The sequence below is a fragment of the Pipistrellus hanaki genome (assembly GCF_964339955.1).
Source record: "Pipistrellus hanaki genome assembly, chromosome: 5".
Lineage (NCBI taxonomy): Eukaryota > Metazoa > Chordata > Mammalia > Chiroptera > Vespertilionidae > Pipistrellus > Pipistrellus hanaki.
The window spans coordinates 74801514-74826521 of NC_140507.1; the positions used below are offsets into that span (position 1 = coordinate 74801514).

General features: G+C 42.7%; 1 protein-coding gene and 1 long non-coding RNA gene across 2 annotated transcripts in view; one reads left to right on the forward strand and one right to left on the reverse strand.

Moving 5' to 3' along the window:
• LOC311623025 (putative adhesion G protein-coupled receptor E4P) overlaps window positions 1–25008 on the forward strand; it is a gene marked incomplete at its 5' end in the record, with an annotated part of 50639 nt that overhangs the window by 13132 nt on the left and 12499 nt on the right. Inside the window, 10 exons of the mRNA XM_084884670.1 lie at window positions 8895–8945; window positions 10789–10911; window positions 13584–13736; window positions 14414–14454; window positions 15091–15226; window positions 15961–16068; window positions 16224–16405; window positions 17379–17546; window positions 22180–22374; window positions 24063–24298. Coding sequence (XP_084740796.1) covers window positions 8895–8945; window positions 10789–10911; window positions 13584–13736; window positions 14414–14454; window positions 15091–15226; window positions 15961–16068; window positions 16224–16405; window positions 17379–17546; window positions 22180–22374; window positions 24063–24298 — 1393 coding nt within the window. The remainder of the gene's footprint in view (window positions 1–8894; window positions 8946–10788; window positions 10912–13583; window positions 13737–14413; window positions 14455–15090; window positions 15227–15960; window positions 16069–16223; window positions 16406–17378; window positions 17547–22179; window positions 22375–24062; window positions 24299–25008) is intronic.
• Window positions 11912–24245, reverse strand: LOC311623026. The gene is made up of 3 exons (XR_014795090.1): window positions 24119–24245; window positions 22642–22771; window positions 11912–12203 (listed from the first exon to the last, which is right to left on the reverse strand). It is a non-coding gene; the product is annotated as an uncharacterized lncRNA (long non-coding RNA).

Here is a 25008-nt window from a genome sequence, read left to right on the forward strand (position 1 = left end):
TATTTTTTTAAATATATATTTTATTGATTTTTTACAGAGAGGAAGAAAGAGGGAGAGAGAGTTAGAAACGTCGATGAGAGAGAAACATCGACCAGCCGCCTCTTGCACACCCCCCACTGGGGATGTGCCCGCAACCAATGTACATGCCCTTGACCGGAATCGAACCTGGGACCCCTCAGTCCGTAGACCAACGCTCTATCCACTGAGCCAAACCGGTCTCGGCCTGACTTTATTTTTTTAAACTCTTTCCCCCTGGCCTGGTCTGTTTCCAGAGTCCTTATCTCTTGGGCAGACAGGGCCGACTGTCACAATTAGTATTTGTTGTGGGCCGAAGGTCTGACATACTTGTCACAGAAAATTAACCCCCATGTTATCAGACTTGGAGCTTCTGTGGACGAAAGAGGCCACATACTGACCTGACAGGCTCAGGGGAGGCCTGCATGGCAGTCATACAAACTCAGAGACCTAAAGTAACCGCAAAGGATGGCCTGAAACTAAACTTTAACTAAATGCAGTTATGGTGGTTAGTTATGTCCTAGGCCGGTATCTCCACTGACAAGGTCACCCTTTACCTTCACTGAGCCTATCTGTCTTTATCCATCTGTGATAACATACTCTTGAAGTCTCCCGGTAACTTGTAACTTCCCTTTTCCTGGACCCCCGGGGGGCACAACCAAATGTGCTGGGCGCCAGGACAGATACCACAAATTCCTTCATTATCATGTTAATTGTTCCTGCAACCACCTAAGTCTGTGTCCGTCACTTTACTTTTTATCCAATCCCAGGGGTTCCTTCCCTGCCCCCCTTCCTTGCTTTATCTTGCCCCTCTAGTCCAGCGTTTTTCAACCGCGGCACACTAGTGTGCCGCGAGATGTTGCCTGGTGTGCCGTAGGTGCAGACAAGACAAGAATTTTATAATTTTTCACTATTTTGTTTACTTAATATTTCATAATAAAGTAATTATAAAATACTTTCTTTGTGTTTATTTGATTCCTATTCAAGAGAATTACTTTATATATAGTCAATATAGGCACAGAATTAAATTTTTTAACATTTTCTAATGGTGGTGTGCCTCGTGATTTTTTTCATGAAACAAGTGTGCCTTTGCCCAAAAAAGGTTGAAAACACTGCTCTAGTCTATCTAGTTTTCAAAATGTATTTCTCTTTTGAGTCATGGATTTCTTGTAACCCACCTATGTCCCTCCTTTGATTGCAATGTATAAATACAGATGTAACCCGCCATTCTCCGGAGCATTATCTCAATTCGTTAAGGTTTTACTTCCCAGCATCTGTCGACAGTTTGACTAAAACTCAAAAATTCTTTACAGGTTTTAATGTTTTTTTTTTACATGAATATTACCAAGGCCAGACTGCAGGATCTACCCTCCCCTGTCCATGTTAGATTTGTACTCGCAGCTGCACGTGGCTATCTTCTCCCTCGTGTGTATATAATCAGCCAACTGGTAAGGGGGGATCAGAGCAGATTTTTGTGGGTGACCAACTGCTCTCCCATACTGCCAACATCATGGGAATAAACGCTCATATATGATGCGACCCTGCCTCTGCTTAATTGGCTCAAGCAGAGACCCTTTGGTTGTCAGGTTACATTTGGAGTAATAATAATAATAAAATAAAATATCAGATGAGCCAAATACAGGCTAGAAGTTTTGAAAGAACATGTAAGTGTAAGGTCCCAGCTGAGAGGTTTGCGAAGCAGAAGCAAGACATGGAATCCAGGCCATTAAAAGGAGGAAAGGTTTTGATAGATCATCCCTTCCCTCAGTTGATGGACAGCCGTAAACCCCACCTGTGGCCAGACATTCCTGAGCTCTGAACCACCAATCAGCACTTGCCAAATACCCTAAGCCCCCATTCCTAAATCCCTAGGTCCCTAATCAATCAGCGTGTGCTGATTGCCCTAAGCCCCGCCCTCTATCCTTAAAGGTGCTTGTAAGCCCCAAGCTCGCTCTCTTCCGCACCTCTCTGTGGAAGCAGCCCGCAGGGGTACCCTTCCCTCCTTTATAATAAAGCCTGTGTGAGTCCTGCCATCCCGATCTCCGGTCTACCTTCTCTATTTAATCTATCAGGTTTTAATCTGCGCTCCCAGGCGAAGCTCCCTGGTCCGAGGGTGGGCCAGGGAAATTCGCACCGAAAAGCAGCATAGATACTTCTTCTATACAGCTGTTTAGTGAGGGGGGGGGGGGGTGGAAGGCATGAGAGGTGTGGAATTCCTGCCTTGGGCCAGGGGTCTAGGAAGGCCCTAGGAAGGCGCCAGCTAGCCAGCTATCCTTGTCACCATCCACCTTGCAGATGCTTGTATCTGTTCTGGGCTTCACCCCTGCCTCAACCTAACAGTAAGCAAGCATATTGAAACCGGACAACCAATGGGCCCAGACTGCCTGTTACTACTTGAGCCAATTAAATTGCAGAGTCAGGGTTGACTCCTATATGAGTGTTTATTCCCATAAGGCCGGCAGTTAGGAGAGAGCAGCAGGTCGTCCAAGAAAAAAAAAATCTGCTCTACCCCTCCCCATAAACTGCTTATATTGGGTAGAAGGACAAAGATTAACGGGAAAGTAGGAATTAGGCATGGGGAAGTAGGTAGGGAAAGTATAACGGTTACAGGTTGCAGGCTATGTGGGCTTGGGGAAGGGTGGAGGGAGGGTCGAAAAGGATGGGCAAAGGCTGGGCGCCTCAGGACCCGATTATTTCAGCAACTAAATTGTTAATCTTTCCCAGATTTTGGGCAGTTCTAGGAAAAGGAGGTTATGTAACCGGACAAACAATGGGTCCGTGCTGCCTGCCACTATTGGGCAAAGGAGCAGCCACAGGTTTGAATCACAGATGAGCATTTGTCCCAGTGCAGCCAGCAGTGTGGGAGAGCAGCGGGTCAGCCACCGGAATCTGCTCTGCCCCCCACCCTGAGCCCGCTGCTCACACGGGAAAAGCACAGAGGAAAAGCAGGCACAGGGCCGATTACAGCTGTGCAGAAGGACCAGGGTCTTCAAAGGGCTGAGTGATATGCAGGGCGGGTGACCTGGGGAAATAGCCAGTGGGAGTGCCAATGGCCGTTAGCAGGTGAGCAGGCTGAGGTCTGCAGAGGCCTGCAGGTGTGCGAAGGGCTGGGACATTCAAAGGGCGGTGATTCCTGTTTCTGCAGCAAAGCTGTCCGCCTTCCCGTGAGAACAGGCAGCTCCGCGCGGGAGGAAGGGCTGCTTCTCCAGGCCAGCGCCAGCCGGGGTGGAATGTGCCTTCTTCAATCAGAATAAAGCGGTGGTGGTGAACAGAGCAGGACTAATATTTCTCACAATACTAGCTGGCTCCCCAAATTCCATCGCTGCCCCCTTTCAAATAGACTGCAAGCGACGTTAGCTCCCACACCCCAGGGTGCACAGCTCTCAGGTTAAGATGTGCTTTCTCTAATCAGAACAGAACAATCACGGTTAACAGAGCATGGTTAATATTTCTTATGATTATAGCTAGTCCTGTTGCTGGACAAATGATGGGGGGGGGATGTCACCTGATAGATAGAGCACCTGAATTAATCTGAAGAATAATCATATTAATTTTGTTGTGCCGGGTAGATTCTGGGACCCACAGACCACCAGGGAGTCGAGTCCGATGCAAAGGCAGAAAGTCTTTATTTATTCTAGCTTGAGCTAGGGTCCGAGCCGGAGCACCAGCGCAGTGGCACTCACCCGTTCCAAACTCAGACCCCGCTCTAAGTTTCCTTCTAAGTTTTATACTTTAGCCCAGCTATGCAAGTAAGCACCCTTCCCTCCCCCCCTCCCCTCCTGTTCCCTTCTGCAAGTCCTCTTTTGCCATCACGGCATGGCATCTCTGGGGTGGTAGGTCCCCGCAGGTGCATTCCACAGCAGTCAGGCTGGGCTGTTCCCGTAAGTCATGCTGGTGATTAGAATCTAAGGAACAAAATCTACCTCAGGGCTTAGCCTGTCTTAATGCTTGCCATTGTTGTATTCTGGTTTTACTCAACCTTACCATTTTAAATCCTAGAATACATATACTTATGTGAACATGGGGGGTTAAGTTTTTCTAAGTATCATTTCTTAGGCTGGTGCAAAAGTGATTGAGGAGGTGACTCAGCTGTGGACGATGTGCAATGTCCCCAGCAAGCAAGCAGAACCATTAAGCATGGTCAGGCTGACCCCACCAGGAGTCCAGACATCCTCTTATCGCTTGATGACCAAGAACAACAGCTGAATTCTGCGGACCTCCAGGGCTGCTTGTAGCTGCATTCCATTCCCAGCGTCACCCTAGCCCATCCTCCTTTATAATCCTGCCCCCTGCACCTTGCCACAGAACAGGTTTTGGGTGCTTGTAAGCTCCCTGTCTTCTTGGTTGGCTGGCCTTCTCAGGATTGCCTTACATCAGTGTTTCCCAAACTTTTGACATATGTGTACCCCTTCTATAATTTTCATAACGCTGAGTACCCCTCTTGCTCATGAGAACGTAGAATTAGGCGCAGCTAAGCACGGTGCAGTGCATATCCCCACCAAACTCCGGTGCAACGCATATCCCCACCAAACTTCCCATGCCCCTGGGGGTACGCGTACCACACTTTGGGAAATACTGCCTTACATGATTCGCCTGTGTAATTGCTGATGAGCACTGGTAGCCGTGACATAGCTAGGTAAGCACATGTCTATCATAGCAAGTCACTCTCAGTCAGTAATCGAAGTTCAAATCCTCATCTATGGGATACACGCATGCAGGGTAGTGGGGTACGTGTCCTTAATATCACGCTTTAGGTTTCAGTAAGGTTAACGCAAACATGTTAAATCCTTTTTAGACATTTTTAAACATTTGTGTATATTACTGCAACAGGTCTTGATAAATGTCTTCCTTACTGGTCCCCAGAACAGGATGCCCAACATTTTGAAACCGGTCAAGTGGTGATCAGGTGTGTGTCATCCCATTGTTTCTGAGACCTACTGTGTGTTTCTGAGACCTACTATGTGTTTCTGAGACCTACTTGATCACTCTCTACATTCTTGGTGGCCAGGGATGGAAGTTCAAGGCTGAGTTAAAAGTCTCTTTGTTCTTCCCTAGTCAAATGAGAACTGTAACAAATCTTAGCCAGAACATATGGTTATGATACAGAGTTCCCCAACAATCAAACAATGCAGGAGAGTTTGGAGAGACTTACTTTATTCATCGCGCGATGGGCTCAGAGAAAATGAATTCAAATTCTAAGCAAGGCTACAAGCAGAACTTCCCTTTTTATTAAAGAGTCAGCCCTATGTGCACTTAGTGGTTATCTCGATGCTGGCCTTGAAAACAATACAATTCTATCCAATTAAAAAATGCACCTGGCATGGCATTGAGATTATGGGCACATCTAGTCTCTGGCCTACAAGGTCATACAGCTAAGTTTATCTTCATCATTATTCAAACAGGCTATAGCAGACTAGAAAGCAAACATTTTTTTAGAATAAGAGGCCATCTAAAAAAACATCAGAAAATTCCAAACAGCCGTTTTTTACAAAATAGGGGTTTTCCTTCTCAGTTAAATATATATAGCTAACAATCAATTAAGTATTCTGTTAGTAAAAAGGAAGGGGAAGGAAAGAAAAAGGAAGCAAAGAGGGGAAAACAAAATAAAAATAAAAAAAACAACCAATGATTTTGATTCTGCCCTTCTACCCCTATCAGTATGAATCCTTAAATATGATGTTTTTGTCAATACTCATGATATAGAGCAGAGGAGATAGGACGGACAGATGTTGACCATCTCTTGTCCAGGGGACTTGTCTTGCTCTGTGACAATCCAACTAATCCTTGCTCCTCCCCCATCCATAGGCTACAAATCCAGGTTACCTGGATTTTATTTGTCCCACTTAAACCTTTTAGGGCTGATGTTGGCCACTAGGCAGCTGCCTCCAGAGTTTAGCAAAGGAGTCCAACTCAGCCTGCACGCAGTGAGAGGGATAAGGGGAAATCCTTTTCCCAGTGCTGGTTATTCAGCCCGCCCACCACTATTCATACATTTGTGGCAAAGTTGTCTGCATTTCTGAGTTCGCCTCCAGCTTCAATATGTAGACATTTGGTCTAGTCATATGGTAGACATGTTTAGGTCATCCTCAAAATAGATCACCCTGAAAACATTCTGATTTGTTCCAAATTGGCCACAATCTTGGACTCCTGGGATTCTTACAGTCTATGCTATTTCAGACTCTCCATATTCCAGAGAATGCACTGGTTATTAAGAGGTTAAACCTGTGCTGTCCAATACCATAGCCACAGCCCATGTAGCTACCAAGCACTCGAATAAGATCAGTCCAAATGCATACTGAATTTCAAAGACTTAACACATACAGTAAAGAATGTAAAATAGTTTATGAATAATTTGTTTCATAGTGATTGTGTGTTAAAATAACATTTTGGCCGGGACCGGTTTGGCTCAGTGGATAGAGCGTCGGCCTGCGGACTGAAAGGTCCCGGGTTTGATTCCGGGCAAGGGCATGTATCTTGGTTGTGGGCACATTCCCAGTAGGGGGTGTGCAAGAGGCAGCTGATCGATGACTCTCTCTCATCGATGTTTCTAACTCTCTATTCCTCTGTCTTACACTCTGTGAAAAATCAATAAAATATATTTTAAAAAAAATAAATAAATAACATTTTGGTTACTCGTGCACTGCTGGTGGGAATGCAGACTGGTGCAACCACTGTGAAGAACAGTATGAAGTTTCCTCAAAAAACTGAAAATGGAACTCCCATTTGACCCAGTAATCCCACTCCTAGGATTATATCCCAAAAAACTAGAAACACCAATCAGAAAGGATATATGCACCCCTATGTTCATAGCAGCACAATCTACAATAGCTAGGATTTGGAAAAAGCCTAAGTGCCCGTCAGCAGATGATTGGATCCAAAAACTATGGTACATCTACACAATGGAATACTATGCTGCCATAAAAAAGAAGGAATTCTCATCATTTGCAGCAACCTGGATAGAATTGGAGAACATCATGCTGAGTGAAATAAGCCAGTCAATGAAAGAGATACACCACATGACCTCACTCATTTATGGATAATAAAGAACATTATAAACTGATGAACCAAAAGATAGATATAGAGACAGTAAAGCAACAAGCAGACTATCAAATTGCAGCGGGGAGGGTAGGGAGATCTGGGGGAGATAAGAGATCAACCGAAGGACTTGTATACATGCATATAAGTACAACCAATGGACACAAAACTCTGGGGAGGGAAGGTATGTATGAGGGGGGGGGGCAATGTTAAAATATGTACACAGATAATAATTTAATAAAAAAATAAATAAAAATTTTAAAAAACAGTTAAAAATAACATTTTGGTGAAATAAAATATATTATTGAAATTAACTTCACCTGTTTTCTCTTTGCCTTTTAAAAATGAGTGGACCACCGTAGCTTATTTGGCTCACTAGATAGACCGTCGGTCTGCAGATGGAAGGGTCACGGGTTTGATTCTGGTCAAGGGCAAGTACCTTGGTTGCAGGTTCCTTCCATGCATAGTTATTATAATATTATTGACTATATTCCCTATGCTGTATTTTATGTCCCCATGACTATTTTGTAACTATCAATTTGTACTTCTTGATCCCTTCACCTTTTTCATCAGTCTTACACACCTTTCTAGCCATCATCAAACTGTTCTCTGTATCTGTTTGTTTCTATTTTGTTTTTTAGATTTCACATGTAAGTAAAGTCGTATGTCATTTGTCTTTCACTGCTGAATTATTTCACTCTAGGTCCATCCACTTTGTTGTAGGTGACAAATTTTTGTTTTCTTATGACTGAGTTATACTTCATTGTATATAAGCACCATTTCTTCATTCATCTATTGATGGACACTTAGGTTGCTTTCATATCTTGACTATTGTAAATAATGCTGCAATGAACATATGGGTGCATATGTCTTTTCAATTTAGTGGTTTTGTGTTTCTTTGAATAAATACCCCAAAATGCAATTGCTGGGTCCTTCTTTGTCTTTTGTTTTAAAGTCTATTTTTAACCACCACATGTGTGGGACCAGCCTGCTTGGTGTCTCCATCCCTCCTACCAGTGTTGATGTAGCTTCTCTTTTATGTCCTTAGTTGCAGGACTTCTGATCAGCTAGACTTCTGGTAGTTCTCAACGACGGCTGCTCTGTAGTTTAATTGTAATTTTAATGTGGTTGGGGAGGAGATAAGTACTGCCTTTGCCTACCCACCATTTTGGCCATGGAACTCATGGTTTCACCCCCTGATTTCCAGGGATGGAGAAGGGCTGGCGGTTGAATCAGTCATCAATGACCACTGAGCTAGTCAATCATGCCTATGTAAAAACCCAAAAAGATGAGTTTCAGAGAGCTTCCAGAATGATACCCAGGGAGGACATGGAAGCTTAGAACCTCTTCCCCATACCTGGTCCTACGAAGCTCTTCCATCTGGCTGTTCCTGAGTTGTATCCTCTTACAATAAACCAGTGACCTAGTAAATAAAATGTTTCTCTAAGTTCTGTGAGCCACTCTAGCAAATAAATCAAACCCAAGGAGGCGGTCATTGGAACATCCAATCGATAGCCCTTAATCTGTAGATGTCTCTAGATAGACAGTGGCAGAATTGAGTGGAATCATAAAACATCCAGTTGGTACCCACGGATTGCTTGATGGTATGGATTCTCCCCCCCCAGTGCACATTAGAATTCGGTGTCAAACTTTTACAGCTGCAATCAGATGTACCTCTCATACTGCAGTAATAAATGATACATTTCATTGGGTTTATAGTTTGCCTGGAAGAGTCTACGGCAAAGTGAATAATGGCAGATGAAGCCCTGAACTTACCTCGGCCTCAGCCAAGCAGAGCCCCAGAATACCCCCAACTGAACTATCCCCTTCTCTCTCTACTCTAGGCCTCAGTGTCCTGCTAACTCTGTCGGGATCGGAAGTGCAGAATTCTGGAGGTGAGTCTGTGATTGTCAAAGGACAGGGAAAGGAAATTGGGGTCTGCAGCCTAACTCCAGAGGAGGGAAGGTGTCCTTTCATTGAGAGAGAATATTAATCCCTGATGCCTTCTGCCCTTTCCTTGGAGCTCCCATTCCTCCACTATCACCATTGTCACCCATTTATTTAGCTCTTGTATTGCACCAGGCTCAATGCTAAGCAAATTGCATGCTCCAACTGATTCAATCCCCATGACATTCCTGCAAAGATGGTTTTGACATTATCCCTACTTGACCACTGGCCCTCTAGAGAAGTAGCTGACTCAAGGTCACACAGCTGGTGGATGTTGGACTTTGTCCTTTTCCCCCCAAAAGCCTGTGTCCCAAATAATTTTGGGAGATAGTGTTGCCTTTGCCCCATGTCTCATGTTGCCTGCCTCCCCTCCCAAAAAAGCAAATTTTGAGCAAGTAATTTTTCTGGAAGGTGATCCTAGAAAGCAACATTTGGGAGTGAGAAGTCAGGTTAGAAGGCAAAGAGCCAATATAGGGTCCATTATACAGCAAGTTACATGTGGGCAACTGGAGCTTGATCCCTTGGGGACTGTTGGGCATAGTAAGAAATATGAACCTTAAGGCTATCTCCCCCAATTAAACACTAATCCCCTCTTCCCTTCCCCCAGCCCCTGGCACCCTCCATTCTACTTTGTGTCTGTGAATTTGACTCCTAGAGTGACTTTACGCGTGGAACCATATAGCATTTGTCCTTTTGTGATGAGCTTATTTACTTACCACAATGTCTCCAAAGTTCCTCCATATTGTAGTGTGTGTTGGAATTTCTTTTTCTAAAAGCTGGATAATATTTTTTTGTGTGGATGGACCACACTTCATTTATCCACTCATCCATTAATGGGCACTTGGGTGGCTTCCATCATTTGGTGACTGTGAATAGTGCTGCTAGGAACATAGGTAAACAAATATCTTTTGAAGACCCTGCTTTCAGTTGGGTGGGTTTATTTTTTTATTTTTGTGTTTGTTTTTGCTATAAGCCCATGAGTGAAATTGCTAGGTCATATGGGAATTATAATTTTTTTGTTTTTGCTTTTTGTTAATCCTCACCTGAAGAAATTTTTCCATTGATTTTTTTTTTTTTTTTGAGAGTGTGAAAGGGAGGGAGCAGAAAGAGAGAGAAACATCAATGTGAGAGACACATGGATTGGTTGCCTCCGTACACACCCCACTGCGGCTGGGGATCAGAACTGCAAACCAGGTATGCACCCTTGACTGGGAATGGAACCCAAGACCCTCTGGTGCACAGCTGATGCTCTAACCATTGAGAAACACTAGCCAGGGCAGGAATTATAATTTTTAGTTAAGAAACTGCCAAACTGTTTTCCACAAGAGCTGCACCATTTTACATTCCTACCAGCCATGCATTAGCGTTACAATTTTGCCACCTCCTCCTCTCTGTTTATTTTTGATAATAAGATAACTGGTTTTATTTTAATGCACTGACTTTTGCCAGTCATTGATTGAGAGGGCTTCTTCTGTGGGGAGAAAGCATTGCTACTGTCACGTGGAGAGCAAAGAGGACTATGGTCGCCAAAGATAGCTCCAGGTAAAGAAACACAGGTGCTGGAGAAAAGTTCTACTGTCAAAAAAGTGGTGTTGGTGGCAGAGGTGGGGAGGTTGTTTGGGCACTGTGAGCATGTGTGTTCAGTTGTGGGATGGCTGCAAAAAGGATGCCAACAGAGCTATTCCCAGGAGGACATTCTTTTGACCAGAGTCTGGGAATCCTAGGTGCTTCCTGAATATTTCTTAGTAAATGAGTAAACAAATGAATTAAAGGTTCTTGTGTTCTCTGCAGCTTTCTGTCAGACATGCCCTGAAAATGCCAGATGCTTCAACAGAACCCACTGTGCTTGCAAAGATGGGTATCAGTCCAAGTCTGGGAGGAGGTACTTCACCGACTTCAATGAGAAATGTGAAGGTAGGATGCAATCCACATTCATCTTGGCATTTGGAAAGGGGCAGGGACATCCTTCTATACCCCATTCCCTGAGTTATGTAGGGATGCTAGTGCTGCAAAGATACAACAATATTACAAGATAGTCCCAGAGTCCTATAAGACGTCCCTATCCGTATGCACCCTCCTGCTGTCATTCTGATGCTGGCTTGATGATCCTTGGTTTTTCTTTAGAGAAAGGTCGAGTTCCCAGGACCCTGGGCTCTTGAAGTCTCAGCATTGGTGTTTTTATATGTTGGTTTACTGGAGAACTTTACCAGGGGAGGGATCGTCTCTGTGTTGTTCATTGTGGTATGCCTAGGACTGAGAATAGTGTTGTCACATGGCAGATGTTCAATAAAAATATTGACCAAGACAAAAAATAAATACATAAATCAGTATCTTGGCACTCACTACCTATCATGATCTGGCCCCAGCTTAGTGTTCCAATTTCACTCTCACTACTCCCCATCTGCTCCAGCCAAAATTCTTTTTCATTTCCACAAATTCTAACGGTCCATTTGAACACTGAAGAGAAATAGCACTCCTGAATACCTGATTGGTGGAACTGAACATCTTATGCATGGAATTAGTGTCAGTGAAGAAGGTGAAGCATACAATGGTAGACTAGGATTTGTTTTACCTTATTGTGGCAAAATATACACAACATAAAATTTTTAGATGTATCTTTCGGTGTCATTAAGTACACTCACAGTGTTGTGCAGCCACTGTCACCATCCGTCCACAGAACTTTTTCATCTTCCCAAACTGAAGCTCTGTTCCCATGAAATACTAACTCCTCATCCCCTCCTCCAGCTGCTGGCTTCCACCATCTACTTTATATATATATATATATATATATATATATATATATATATATATATATATATATATATATATAATTGATTTTTTTACAGAGAGGAAGGGAGAGGGATAGGGAGCTATAAACATCGATGAGAGAGAAACACCGATCAGCTGCCTCCTGCACACTCCCCACTAGGGATGTGCCTGCAACCAAGGCACATGCCCCTGACCAGAATCAAACCTGGGACCCTTCAGTCCATAGGCCAACACTCTATCCACTGAGCCAAACCGGCTGTGGCCACCATCTACTTTTTGTGTCTGTTAATTTGTTTCCTCTTAGGGTAGTCCTATGACTGGAACCACAATACTGGATATGTCTTCTTCTTCTTCTTCTTCTTCTTCTTCTTCTTCTTCTTCTTCTTCTTCTTCTTCTTCTTCTTCTTTTAACTTTTTGTTTTGAAATGGTTTTAGACCTAAATAAAAATTACCAAAACAGCTCGGTTAATTCTGTATTTCCTTCCCCCAGTTCCCCTGAGGTTAACCAAGGACATGACCACAGTACAATGATCAAAACCAGGCAATGATATTAACTAAATACAGACTTTTTTCAAGTTTCATTAGTTCTTCCCCTAATGCCCTTTCTCCCCCCCCACCCCCCCACCTCCTCCTCCCCCCAGCCCCAGCCTTTTTCTGTTCCAGGAGTCATTTCAGAATCCCACATTAGCTTTGATTTCCGTGATCCTTAGTCTTGTGTAACCTGTGAAAGATCCCCAGAGTTCCTTGTCTTCTGGGACCATGACACTTTGATAGGACACCGTAGATGCCCTTTTGCACTTTGCTTTTTTAGCTTAAATGTATCCTAGAATTTACTCCAAATCAGTTCATAGAGATCTTCCCCATTTTCTTTTTTTATAGCTTTGGAACGAACCATAGTTTATTCAACCCACTCCTGGGCATGGGCATTTAAGTTGTTTTGATGTTTAGGCTGTTCTAATATTTGTGGAAGTATGTCTTTAAGGTGCAGTCCTAGAAGTGAGATGGCTGAGTCAACAGCTAAATCCATATGCAGCTTGATTAGATATTCCAAATTTAATTCCAGAAAGGCTGTACCAATTTGCATTCTCATCAGCAATGCCTGAGAGCGCCTGTCTTTCCACTGGCTCAGCAGAATGTGTTGTCCAATGATTTGACATATAATGATTAGCAGGTTCTAAAGCCCCATATATATATTTAGGTCTATTTCTGGACCTTTAGTCTTTTCTACTAGTCTATCTCTTCATACACCAGTATCTCATTGTTATTTTGTTTTTGTGTTAATTTTTACTGAGGATATTTTTTCTATTTTGTTTTGTTTTTGTTTTTTTTAGAGAGAGTGTGGGAAGGAAAGGGAGACAAATAGAGAAAGGGAGTGAAAGACATTGATTGGTTGCCTCCTGCATGTGCCTTGATGGGGGCTAAGTATCGAACCTGCAACCCAGATACATGACTTTGACCAGACTTGGACCTGTGGGCAAACCCTCTAATCAGGGAACACACTGCCAGGGCACTGACTTTGTAGTATGTTTTGATGTCTTGGAAGGCCAATCCCTACCTCATAGTTTTTCTGGCTATTCTTGCATGATAGTAGAAATTCATCTCATTCCATAAAGTACTTGTAGATATTTTTTTTATTGGGATCATATTATATTTGTAAATTAACTTAAGAAGAATTGTCATTTTTATAATATGAAGCCATTTTGTGTGAGAATAGATGTGTATTTATGAATAATACTGGGTAGTAGAGATTCCATGGGCAAGGGAAAATAGTATAGTTTTATGAAAATGAAAAATGGTATTTTTCTCTTGATTCACAGATATTGATGAGTGTAAGACCGGGCTGTCAAAGTGCAAGAAGAAAGCATATTGCAAAAATGAAATCGGAAGTTACTACTGCAGCTGTGTCCCAAGTATTCCTGTTTTAAACTGGATGGCTAAACTTTTTAAAATGAACTATGCAGATTGTTATGGTAAGAACCTCCAGTGCTCTCAGTTTGTAGTATTCTGTTACAGCAGCCCTAGGAAATGAATACACTTTACTTCTAATTATTAAGGCATGTAAAATATTTCATGCACCTGGGAAAGCTCAATTAATATTAGCTGTTATGCTACATAACTCTGTTCTAGAACCTTTTGAGTTCCTTTAAATGAGCTAATGTGTATGAAGCCACTTTAGATACCATGCTGTGTAGACAAGGGCAAATATTATTACTATTTCTATATTATTAATTCAATTAACATCCATTCTCTGCACCCTTGATATTCTGGGGCCTCTTCTGTATACTCCCAAGTCATCTCATTCTATTTGTTAACATCTTGGACCCTTGTAATCAATTAATTGTTTGCCATTATTGGCAGCCTGCAAATTCTAGAAGGGAATTCCCTTTGTCACTATGTCGACCTCTATCCATCTGGTTTAACACTGTGCCCGGCTTTTAGTAATTGCACAATAAATACTATGGACTGAATTATTGATCTGGAAGCCCCATCCTAATTCTCTTTTTATTTTGGGACTTCTTAGCGGGAAATTAGGATAGGATGTAGAAGCAACAAGAAAGAACCCAACTTGAGGGACCCTGGAAGAAGGGATGTGAGCCAGGGTGTGTTATCTCCCATACTTGATTCAATGGCTACTTTTCTTTCCCAGAGGACATTCGTGAGAAGACAGAGCCATCAGAGACCATTTGGGTGAGTAAAGTGAAGCTAGGTTTGGGAAACAGCTGATTAGTCTTCCATGTCATTCTTCTGCTCAAATGCTATCACAGCTTCCCTATGACTTTTAGGACACAGCACAGAAGTGATTTTGTCCTTTGTCCCAGGAGACAGCATCTGGGGACATTTTTGGTTGGCACAACTATGGTGTTACTGACACTTAGTGAGTGGAGATCAGGGATGTTTCTAAACATCCAATAATGCCCACGGTAACCTCCCACAATTATTATCTGGTCTGAAATGTCAATTGAGAAAATTGAGAAATCCTGGCAAAGGTGTCATTCAAAGATCTTCAGCAAACATCTAGAGTCTCATTTCATCCCCTCACCACCTGCCATTCCCTATCTTCCTCTATAAGAAACTCTTTGTAGATTCCAGATACCTCATTTTTTAAGCCTTCATGTTCTCAAAAATACTATGAAGCTAAGGATACACTCTTCACAGGGCTGCAGTGATAAATGAGAAAAGTCATATCAGGTTGACAGCACAGAGCCTAGCTGCACCTTAATAAATGTTATTGTCTTCTGGGCTCGCCCAACCACACTTATGTACATTCCTGCTTTTTTAAAGTTTATGTAAGAGTCTACCTAACTAGCTTTATTTCTTTGAAAGACAATTCTAAAGAAAAATGAAAGCAAACAGTTCATTGCAAAAGAGGTGACCCAACTACTTCAAAACGTGGAATCGATCATATGGAATGACAGTTTTGCTTCTCCAGGAAAGCATGAAAATTCTATATTTGACATAGGTAAGAAACGCTGAACATTTTTTTTAGGGGAGGCAGGGGGAGAGGGATATTTTATCAGACTTTATATTTATATGTCATGGAGAGAGTTCACTCAAGGGATTCTTCCCAAATGCAGAAGGTCTGCTCCAGCGACTATTTCCTTGGAAATCTCTTATTATTTTCTTATTTTTAAAAATATATATTTTATTGATTTTTTATAGAGAAGAAGGGAGAGAGACAGAGAGACAGAAACACTGATCAGCTGCCTCCTGCACACCCCCCACTGGGGATGTGCCCACAACCAAGGTACATGCCCCTGACCAGAATCGAATCTGGGACCTTTCAGTCCACAGGCTGATGCTCTATCTACTGAGCCAAACCAGTTTCGGCTCCTTGGAAATCTTTTAGATGCTAAGCTTTTTTTGCTAAAGTTTTCCTACTCTCCTCCCCCCACCCCCCCCAATAAGTCCTTCAGTACACGTTTAAAAATTGTTTTTGCCTTTAAATATTTAACCATAGAGGTTGAGCTTGCCCGCCCTAGTTCCAGCTCTGAGTTGGTTGGGCAGTGTGTGTTTCTCAGGCAATTTTGACCATTTAATTCCCAACAGCCAGAGAAGTGGAAGGGAGTACCATCTGGTCTACCCAGTATGCAGAAAATGAAATCACCAGGAAGGGGTCTTTCACAGAAGGGGGTCCTTCAGTTCCTTAGGCATGAAAAATGAGCCAAGTAGAACTCACTTTCTTAATGTTTCCAGTCTATGAAACCAAGAGATGCAATGACACAAACGAGAAGACTGTTCTGGAAGCTGGAAATAACACAATGGATATCAACTGCAATGATGCTTTCAAAGGAACCACAAGAGGTACTGTGTCTAAGAAGGGTTCCCTTGGCCTTCAGATTCTAGGCTGTTGTCTCATGTCTAGGTGACTGGGCCAAGATGTGGGGACTTACAGTATTTTATTCAAATTCACCAGACGATAAGCCCCCTATAAAGAGATTTCTCTTCTGTTTTCTCAGAGAGTAAAGTTGCATTTATCACTTACCGATCTCTTGGGGATATTCTGGACGGATCCTTTTTCAGTCATAGAAGAGGAACACTGGACATAAAACTGAACTCTCATGTTGTGAGTGGCACCATTGGTGTAAAAGAAAAAGTTTATCTGTCTACACCTGTGTTTCTGACCTTCAAACATACTCAGGTGAGTAAAGCCCAGGGCTGGTTCTCTATGTGTTACCTTAAATGGGTGTCTTATCAGGATCCTGGCAGGTAACCTAATCCAACTCTGATCATCCAGGGATCAGAGAACTGACAATAAATATTGAGGCCACCAGAGAAGCTTTTATTTTCACACTAGAGGCCTGGTGCACAAAATTCGTGCACTTGTGGTGTGGTGTGTGGTGGGGGAGAGGGACAGGGCGTGTCCCTCAGCTGGGCCTGCACCCTCTCGCAGCCCAGGAGCTCTTGGGGGATGTCCAAATGATGGTTTAGGAGAGCAGGCTTAAGCTGTCAGTCAGACATCCTTAGCACTGCTGTGGAGGTGGGAAAGGCTCCCGCCACCACCACTGTGCTTGCCAGCTGTGAGCATGGCTCAGGGGCTACTGGCTGAGTGGTTCTTTTCCTGTGGGAGCACACTGACCACATGGGGAGGGGGGGCAGCTCCTGTGTTGAGCATCTGCCCCCTGGAGGTCAATGCATGTCATAGTGGCTAGTTGTTCTGCCATTTGGTTGATTTGCATACTAACCTTTTATTATATAGGAAAGATTATGCCTAAAAAGGCAATGGGGGGATGAGCATTATTGAGCCCAGTGAAGACTGGAGGCATGGAGGAGGGAGTTCCCTGCTGGAGAAAGAAGTATAGAAGAAACACCTGGGCTTCTTTAGCTCTCATCCAATGATCTCTCACTAGTTCTTCTCATTGGTCCTACCAATGACAGGCAACCTGGGTAAAGTAGTTCATTAAGGTCAATTCCCAGGACTCTGAGATGACCAGAGCAGGGCAGAGTCAATGAGAATAAAGTCCACACATGTGTGGTATAAAACTCTTCACCACATGGGTTTTAGATGATGGGGCTTTCACATCCAGTTTCCGACCCAGTGAATCCTTGACCAACCTATGAAGTTAAAATAGTAAAACCAGAAATAAAGCCACTTTTTGCTATTCTCTTTCCAGCCAGGTGGTGCAAGAAGAAAACATCTGTGTGTGTACTGGAAAGGATCAGAAGAGGGAGGCAGCTGGTCGACAGAGGGCTGCACTCATGTGAGCAGCAATGATTCTTACACCAAATGCAAGTGCTTCCACCTTTCCAGCTTTGCTGTCCTCATGGCTCTTGTTCCTCAGGTACCAAGATTCATGGTCCCTTTCTGTGAATCTGAGTGTGTCCAGAATCTGGGAGGTCATCTGCTCCATGTCTTATAAAAAGACTCTTGAGATGTGGAGTCAAGCAGAAGTAACTTGAGAGGTAGTTCCAGAAGGTACCGGTAGGGGACTGAGGAAGTGAAATGGGAAAAGGGACAGAAACCACACAGAGAGCACTACCAAGCCACTGTGGATAATTGGAGTTTATGTCCCTCTGGAGGACTCTGGAAGTCAGTGTAGTTCATTCTAACTGAATGTGAGAGAGCTGGGGTATTTATACAGCACCTCTCTTCAGCTATTAGTTGAAAGCTACATCCAGGAGATAAAAATTCTCTGACACTTTCTATGGGTATGACAGAGTGAGCTCAACTTAGTGGAGGAAGCCCTCAGACATTGGGAAGTTGGGTTGTCAGCTCCTTTGGTAGAAAGGCCCAAGATGATCTGGGATTAAAAATCAAACAAACAAACAAACAAACAAACAAAAACAACATCTGTTACTCTGCAAGAGAGAGTTATATCTAAACCTTTGTGGTCAGACCAGAAGAAGACAACTGACTGTTACCAATGAAAAACCAAAGCCCCTTGAATTTCCACCCATATCTAGAATAATTCAGGTTTAAAGAAATTTACCTATCTTCTTCCCCTGTTTTTCTTTAGCTTCCATTTATTGAATATTTACTGTATGACAATAATTTTATTGCATAATTAACAAAATGGCCTCATTTTTTTCATTCACCAAGTTCACATATGATTGCCTGCTATGCATCAGATGCTGTTATAGGCACTGGAACATGACAGACAAAGAAATACTAACTTTCATGGGAACTACTTTTGAGTGCTGTGTTTTCCAATAGAATCACCAGCCACATGTAGTTATTGAGTATGTGAAGTGTGGCTAAAGAACCAAATTTTAAATTTTATTTCATTTTAATTTACTTAAATTAAGAAGCAGTGTAGAGTTCCATTCAAGATGGTGGAGTAGATGGAGGCTGTGCTCACCACCTTCCATAAGCACATCAAAATTACAGCTAGATTATAGAACAATCAACCTGGAGGACCATCTGAAGACTAGCTAAACAGAAGTGCTATAATTAAAGATATAAAGAAGAAGCCACATTGAGACAAGTAGGAGGGACAAAGACAAAGTGGGCTGGCCCCAAACCCATGTGTGGTGGTGAGAATCCATAGGATATCTCAGCTTCTGATGCCCTCCCTGAGGAGTTGAGGGGTCTCAGCCCAATACTGGGCTTCCCAGCCTAGAGCACCAGTGTTGGGAAGATAAGCCCATGAAATATCAGGCTGTGAAAATCAGTAGGATTCTGTCTGTCCAAGGTCATGCAGGAGGCTGTTTGAAACCTACGTGTCCTCTTAAAGGACCCAGAAAATCTCACTTGTGGGCATTCATCTTGACCTCTGGCAGAGGGACATTGGCTTGGAGCCCACCAGATACATACAGAGAGAAACTGAGTTATGTGGCTTCAGGGTCAGGGTTGGAGGGATGACAGCCATTGTCCCTGTGTTGAACTTACTCTAACATATTTGAACCTGCATTTGCCTGGTGAACTCCACTCACCCCAACATGGGGATTCCCTGGGATCCTACCTCACCCAACTGAAGTACTACCTGAGGCTCTTTCAATGGCTGAGCCCTAAGGGCAGCCAGCAGGTGGTGGCAGGTCTTTGTGACTTTTGATCACTTGCCCCAGGTCTGGTACTGGTAGAAGCTGGCCTCGGTTCTCAGTGTGATCTTTTTCATGTGCATCCAGACCTAACACAGGCAGCTACCAAGCATAGCCACATTGTAGCTCCTAATAGGAAGCCGTAGGCCAATCATAGGCAGCATCTGACATTGGCCTGCCTGCACCAGAGCCCCTCCCAAAGGGCCCCAGAACCAGCACCCAATTAGCTCCACAAGTGGCACACCCAAAGATGGTCTCAGCAGGCACCAGGATCTGCTGGGGCAAATGCTACTCCACGGGTCAGCCCCTGGAGAGCAGCTCTTATGCCGTGGTTGTGGCCAATTCTCACAGCCAGTGAGCTTGAAAGTCAATTCATCCACTGACATTTCCACAACAATCAAGGCTCAACTTCAATAGGAGGGCACACACAATCTACATAAGGGACACTTGTGGAGCATCTGGCTCAGGTGAACAAAGAAACTGCATCATTGGGCCCCACAGGACACCGACTACATAAGGCCATTTTGCCAAGACTAGGATATGTAGCAGACCTACTTAATACATAGAAACAGACTCGGGCAGTCAAAGGGAGAAGACAAAAAACATGAAAGAGCAGGAGGAATTTCCAGAAAAAAATAATTAAATAAAATTGAGGAAAGCAATCTACCAGAGTTCAAAACATTGGTTATAAAGATGGTCAAAGAACGTAGTGAAAACTTCCACAAAGAGATAGTAAGCATAAAAACAGAAATAGAAACTATAAAAAAGAACCAGTAAAAAATAAAGACTACAATAACTGAAATAAAAAGTAGACCAGAAGAATCAACAGCACATTATTATTATTTTTTAATATATATTTTATTGATTTTTTTTACAGAGAAAAAGGGAGAAGGATAGAGTTAGAAACATCAAGGAGAGAGAAACATCAATCAGCTGCCTCCTGCACACTCCTACTGAGGATGTGCCCACAACCAAGATACATGCCCTTGACTGGAATCAAACCTGGGACCCTTAGTCTGCAGGCTGATGCTCTATCCACTGAGCCAAAATGGTTAGGGATCAACAGCATATTAGATGAAGCTTAGGGTTGAATCAACAATTTGGAAGACAAGGTAGCAGAAAACACCCAATTGGAACAGCAAAAAGAAAAAAAATAATTTAAAATATGAGTATAGTTTAAGGAACTTACTGGGATGACATCAGTTTAGCAACATTTGCATCATAAGGGTACCAGAGGAGAAGAAAGAGAGCAAGGGATTGAAGAACTATTTGAAGACATACAAGTTTAGGAAGTGCAGAGAGTTCTAAACAAGATGAAGTCAAAGCACTCCACATCAAGACATGTCAAAATTAAAATGGCAAAGGTTGAAGACAAAGAAAATTTTAAAAGAAGCAAGAGAAAAGCAGTTACTTATCTACAAGGAAGCTCCCATAAGAATGTCAGTTGATTTCCCAACAGAAAATTTTCAGCCAGATGGGATTGGTGTGAAATATTCAATAGTTAATTTTCCACAGAAGTCATACAGATAGCCAATAGACATATGAAAAGATGCTCAACATCACTAATCATCAGAGAAATGCAAATTACAATGAGATAACACCTCAAGCCTGTGAGAATGGCCATCATCAATAAATGAACAAATAATAAGCATGGGCAATGATATGGAAAAAAGGGAACCATTTTGCACTATTGGTGGGAATGCAAATTGGTGCAGCCATTAGGAAAATATATAGTATGGAGGTTTCTTAAAAAATTAAAAATAGAACTACTTTATAATTCAGCAATTCTGCCTCTGGGTATTTTTCAAAATATTTGCAAAACATTACTTGAATGAGATCTATGCATCCTTATGTTCATTACATTATTTACAATAGACAAGATATGGGTGCAACCTAAAAGCCTATCAATAGATGACTATATAAAGAAGATGTGGTACATATATACAACTAGAAGCTCAGTACGTGAAATCTAGTGGCCCCACCCATCCACGTGCACAGCTCCACCCACCCACCATTTGGTCATTACAGCGTGAGGGCATTAGGGCCACTTGCTTTTTATAATAGAGATGGAATATTACTCGGCCATAAAATAGAATGAAATTTTACCATTTGTGACAAGGATGGACCTAGAGGGTATTATGCTAAGTGAAATAAGTCAGATAGAGAAAGACAAATACCATATGATTTCATTTATATGTAAAATCTAAAGAACAGAATTAATGACCAAACAAAACAGAAACAAATTCATAGATACAGAGAACAGACTGAGAAATGCCGATGGGAGGGGGTTGAGGGCTAGGTGAAGGGATTACTATAAATTGGCAGTTACAAAATAGTTAACAGGCATATGAAGTATAACATAGGAAATATAGTCAGTAATATTGTAATAACTATGTATGGTTCCAGGTGGATACTACCCTGTTTCCCCGAAAATAAGACAGTGTCTTATATTACATTTTTCTCCCAAAGTTGCGCTAGGTCTTATTTTCAGGGGATGTCTTATCTTTCTATGCGCTAGGTCTTATTTTCGGAGGATATCTTATTTTCTGGGAAACACGGTAGAATCATCGTGGAGTGGATCACTTTTTAAGTTTAAAAAAGTCTAACCAGCTCTGGCTGGTATGCTCAGTGGTTACAGCATTAGCTTCCACACCGAATGTTCATGGATTTGATTCTGGGTCCAGGGCATGTACCTGGGTTACAGGTTCAATCCCTGGTTCCAGCTCCAGTGGGGGCATATGCAGGAGGCAATCAATTGATGTGTCTGTCTCACATTGATGCCTCTCTGTTCTTATATATGCCCCTGTTTTAAAGATAAGAACAGCAAGTCTCAAGGAGGTTCACTCATTCATCTGAGGACCTGAGCTAGGAAGCCCATCTGACTCTCCAACTACAGAGTTGGAAACTATAACAGGTCCCTCTTTTGGTGGCTCCTAGGCGGATCTCATTCTAACAGTGATTACCTACGTGGGACTGAGCCTGTCTCTGCTGTGTCTCCTCCTGGCAGCCCTCACTTTCCTCTTGTGCCGACCTATCCAGAACATCAGCACCACCCTCCACCTGCAGCTCTGCATCTGCCTCTTCTTGGCCCACCTCCTCTTCCTCACTGGGATTGATCAAACTGAGCCTGAGGTAGGTGATTTAATCAAACTTCCTTGTTGTAATCAAATCTTGTTTTGAGGAAAGACTGGAAGAGAGGCAATAATCACCTGGGGGGAAATGCAAGAGTCCCGATTTCAGTTCTCTTCCTGTGTAACTTTAGTAAGACTCGTACTTTCTGATGGGCATTGAGCAAAGTGATTGAGAATCAGACTGATGGTATTAGATTGGTTTACAATAGCTGCTGTAACAATTGAACTCCAAAAAGCGGTGGCTTATCACAAGAGTAGTTTACTTTACCTGTATGTATCTGTAGAAGGTGAGCAAACATGTTTGAAGGGTGTCTGTCCTCTAACTAAAACAAGTAGGAGCCTCTTCTAGCTCATACATGGTTTCAAGGTCATCCTGTGGTCCTTTCCATTTTAGCCGACTGAAAAGAGAGAAGAACTTGGTGGAGTCCCATGAGGAAGGTTTTTATGGGCCACCGCAGGAATTGGTACATATCGCATTCCATGGTCGTACCTAACTGCAAGGCATGCTGGGAAATATCATATCTGGCTGGGGAGTAATTTCTTAGAGACAAATCTATTTTCTGGAATTGAGGGGTGCATTTTTGGTGGACAGTATCTTTACCACACAATCAGCAGTTGTATCTCGACTCACTATACGATCTTATTAAAGTGGCTTCCCCTTTTTAATCTCCCTCTCTAAAACAAGGGCATCAGCATAGGGCTCTAGGAAGATAGAATGCAGAGTCTGGATTAACCAACCAGAGAACAACGCTAGCTTTTATTTTTGTCATAGTCACGATCATATCATCACATCCAAGAAGAATTAGTAGCAGATGTTCTCCAAGGCTCCTTCCTTTCAACCCTAAAGACTATGATCTCACCTTCACAAGGTTATGAAAGCACTTTTCCCACTCCCCCACCTCCACAAAAGGCAGCAAAGTGCTATGGTTAAGAGAAAGTATGGCCTCTGCAGACAGTTTGGATTTCAAATACATTTTCGTTTTTTATTAGCTTTGTGCTCTTGAGAGAAATTTTAACTTCCTGGGCCTCAGTTTCTTCATTTCAAAATGGGCAGAAGTTGGCCATCTACAGTGCACAGGCTAATTCTGGACCACAATCTGTTTTTGTAAACAACATTTTATTGGAACCACGACTGCCGATGTCCAAGGGGTAGAGAAAATGAACATCTCAGCTCAAGAAGAGAGCGGATTCTCTTTTCCTGGACCTTTTTGTTCTAATTCAGGCTCTTCTTGGCTTGGATGATGCCTTATTGGTTAGGGCAATCTTCATTACTTATCTACTGATTCAAATGCTAATTTTCTGGAAATGTCCTCACAAACACACCCAGAAAAGTTTCATCTGCTATCTGGACATCTCTTATCTCAGTCAAGCTGACACATAAAATTAACCATCACAGCCTTCCAAAGGGCAAGAGCAATGGAGCATTTCCCTACCAATACTCATTTGTCATGAATTTGAGGGGTGCTCTGGTGGCATTCATTCCTTGGTGCTTCTGGCCTGCCCCACGCATGGGACAAGCAGACTTCAATGGCCAGTGAAAGTCTCCAGAAAATGTGTTGCTCCAGGCAAAGTGTCACAGGTTCTGGAATTAAAATCCTAGCCAGCATCCGGGAAACCATTAAGTGCTGAGGATATAATCCGGTACAGACTACATCGGCGCCACATTCCTATCTCTGCTCTCCCTTCCAGGTGCTGTGTTCCATCATCGCAGGGGTATTGCATTACCTCTACTTGGCCTCCTTTACCTGGATGCTCCTCGAAGGACTGCATCTCTTCCTCACCGTTAGGAACCTCCAGGTGGCCAACTATACCAGCGCAGGCAGATTCAAGAAGAGGTTCATGTACCCTGCAGGCTATGGGATTCCAGCTCTGATTGTGGCTGTGTCTGCAATAGCAGGACACAAAAATTATGGAACATACACTCAGTAAGCATGATGGTAGCGTTTATGGTGGAAGTGGTACCCAAAATACAACTTCATGAAATTCAGGGGCAAGAGAGCAAACAGATGACCCCATATTAATAATCTGTGGTTTAATGTTCTGTAGGGGTCTGAAAGAATAGAATGTAAAGAATAATAAGAACAACAAATCTCAAAGTCCTGTGCTATGTCAGAGATAGTGCTTTCTATCTGCAGACTCTCATCGACTCCTCCCATGAGGCTGACATTGTTTGTCATGTCATGCACAGGACATCTGGGCCTTAGTGCATCTAATAAACATTCTCAAGGTCATATCTAAAAGAAAATAAGTCAGAATTCCCAAAGCAGTATTTTTAATAGCCATGTTTTGCTGCCTCACTAAAGAAGTTTGCAAAGCCTTGCAAAGTTTGTTGAAGAAGTTAGTATTTTGGCAATGAGGCTTAGGGTAGGAACTACTTCATGTGCTAAAACAAAACAAACAAACAAACAAAAAAAACAAGTAGGAGGCTGTCCTTCTTGAAGCCAGAGAATACCTTATCTCCAGCTTGATCCCTAAATCCTGCCAGAATGGTTCTGGAGATAGTAGGGGAGATGGGAGTTGGCAAGTTTTCTATAAAAGGGCCAGATGATAACTGTTTTGTTTTGTTTTTGTTTTTTTAATCTTTGCAGGCCATGTGGTCTCATGGCAATGACTAAGCATTGCCCTTGTAGTATGA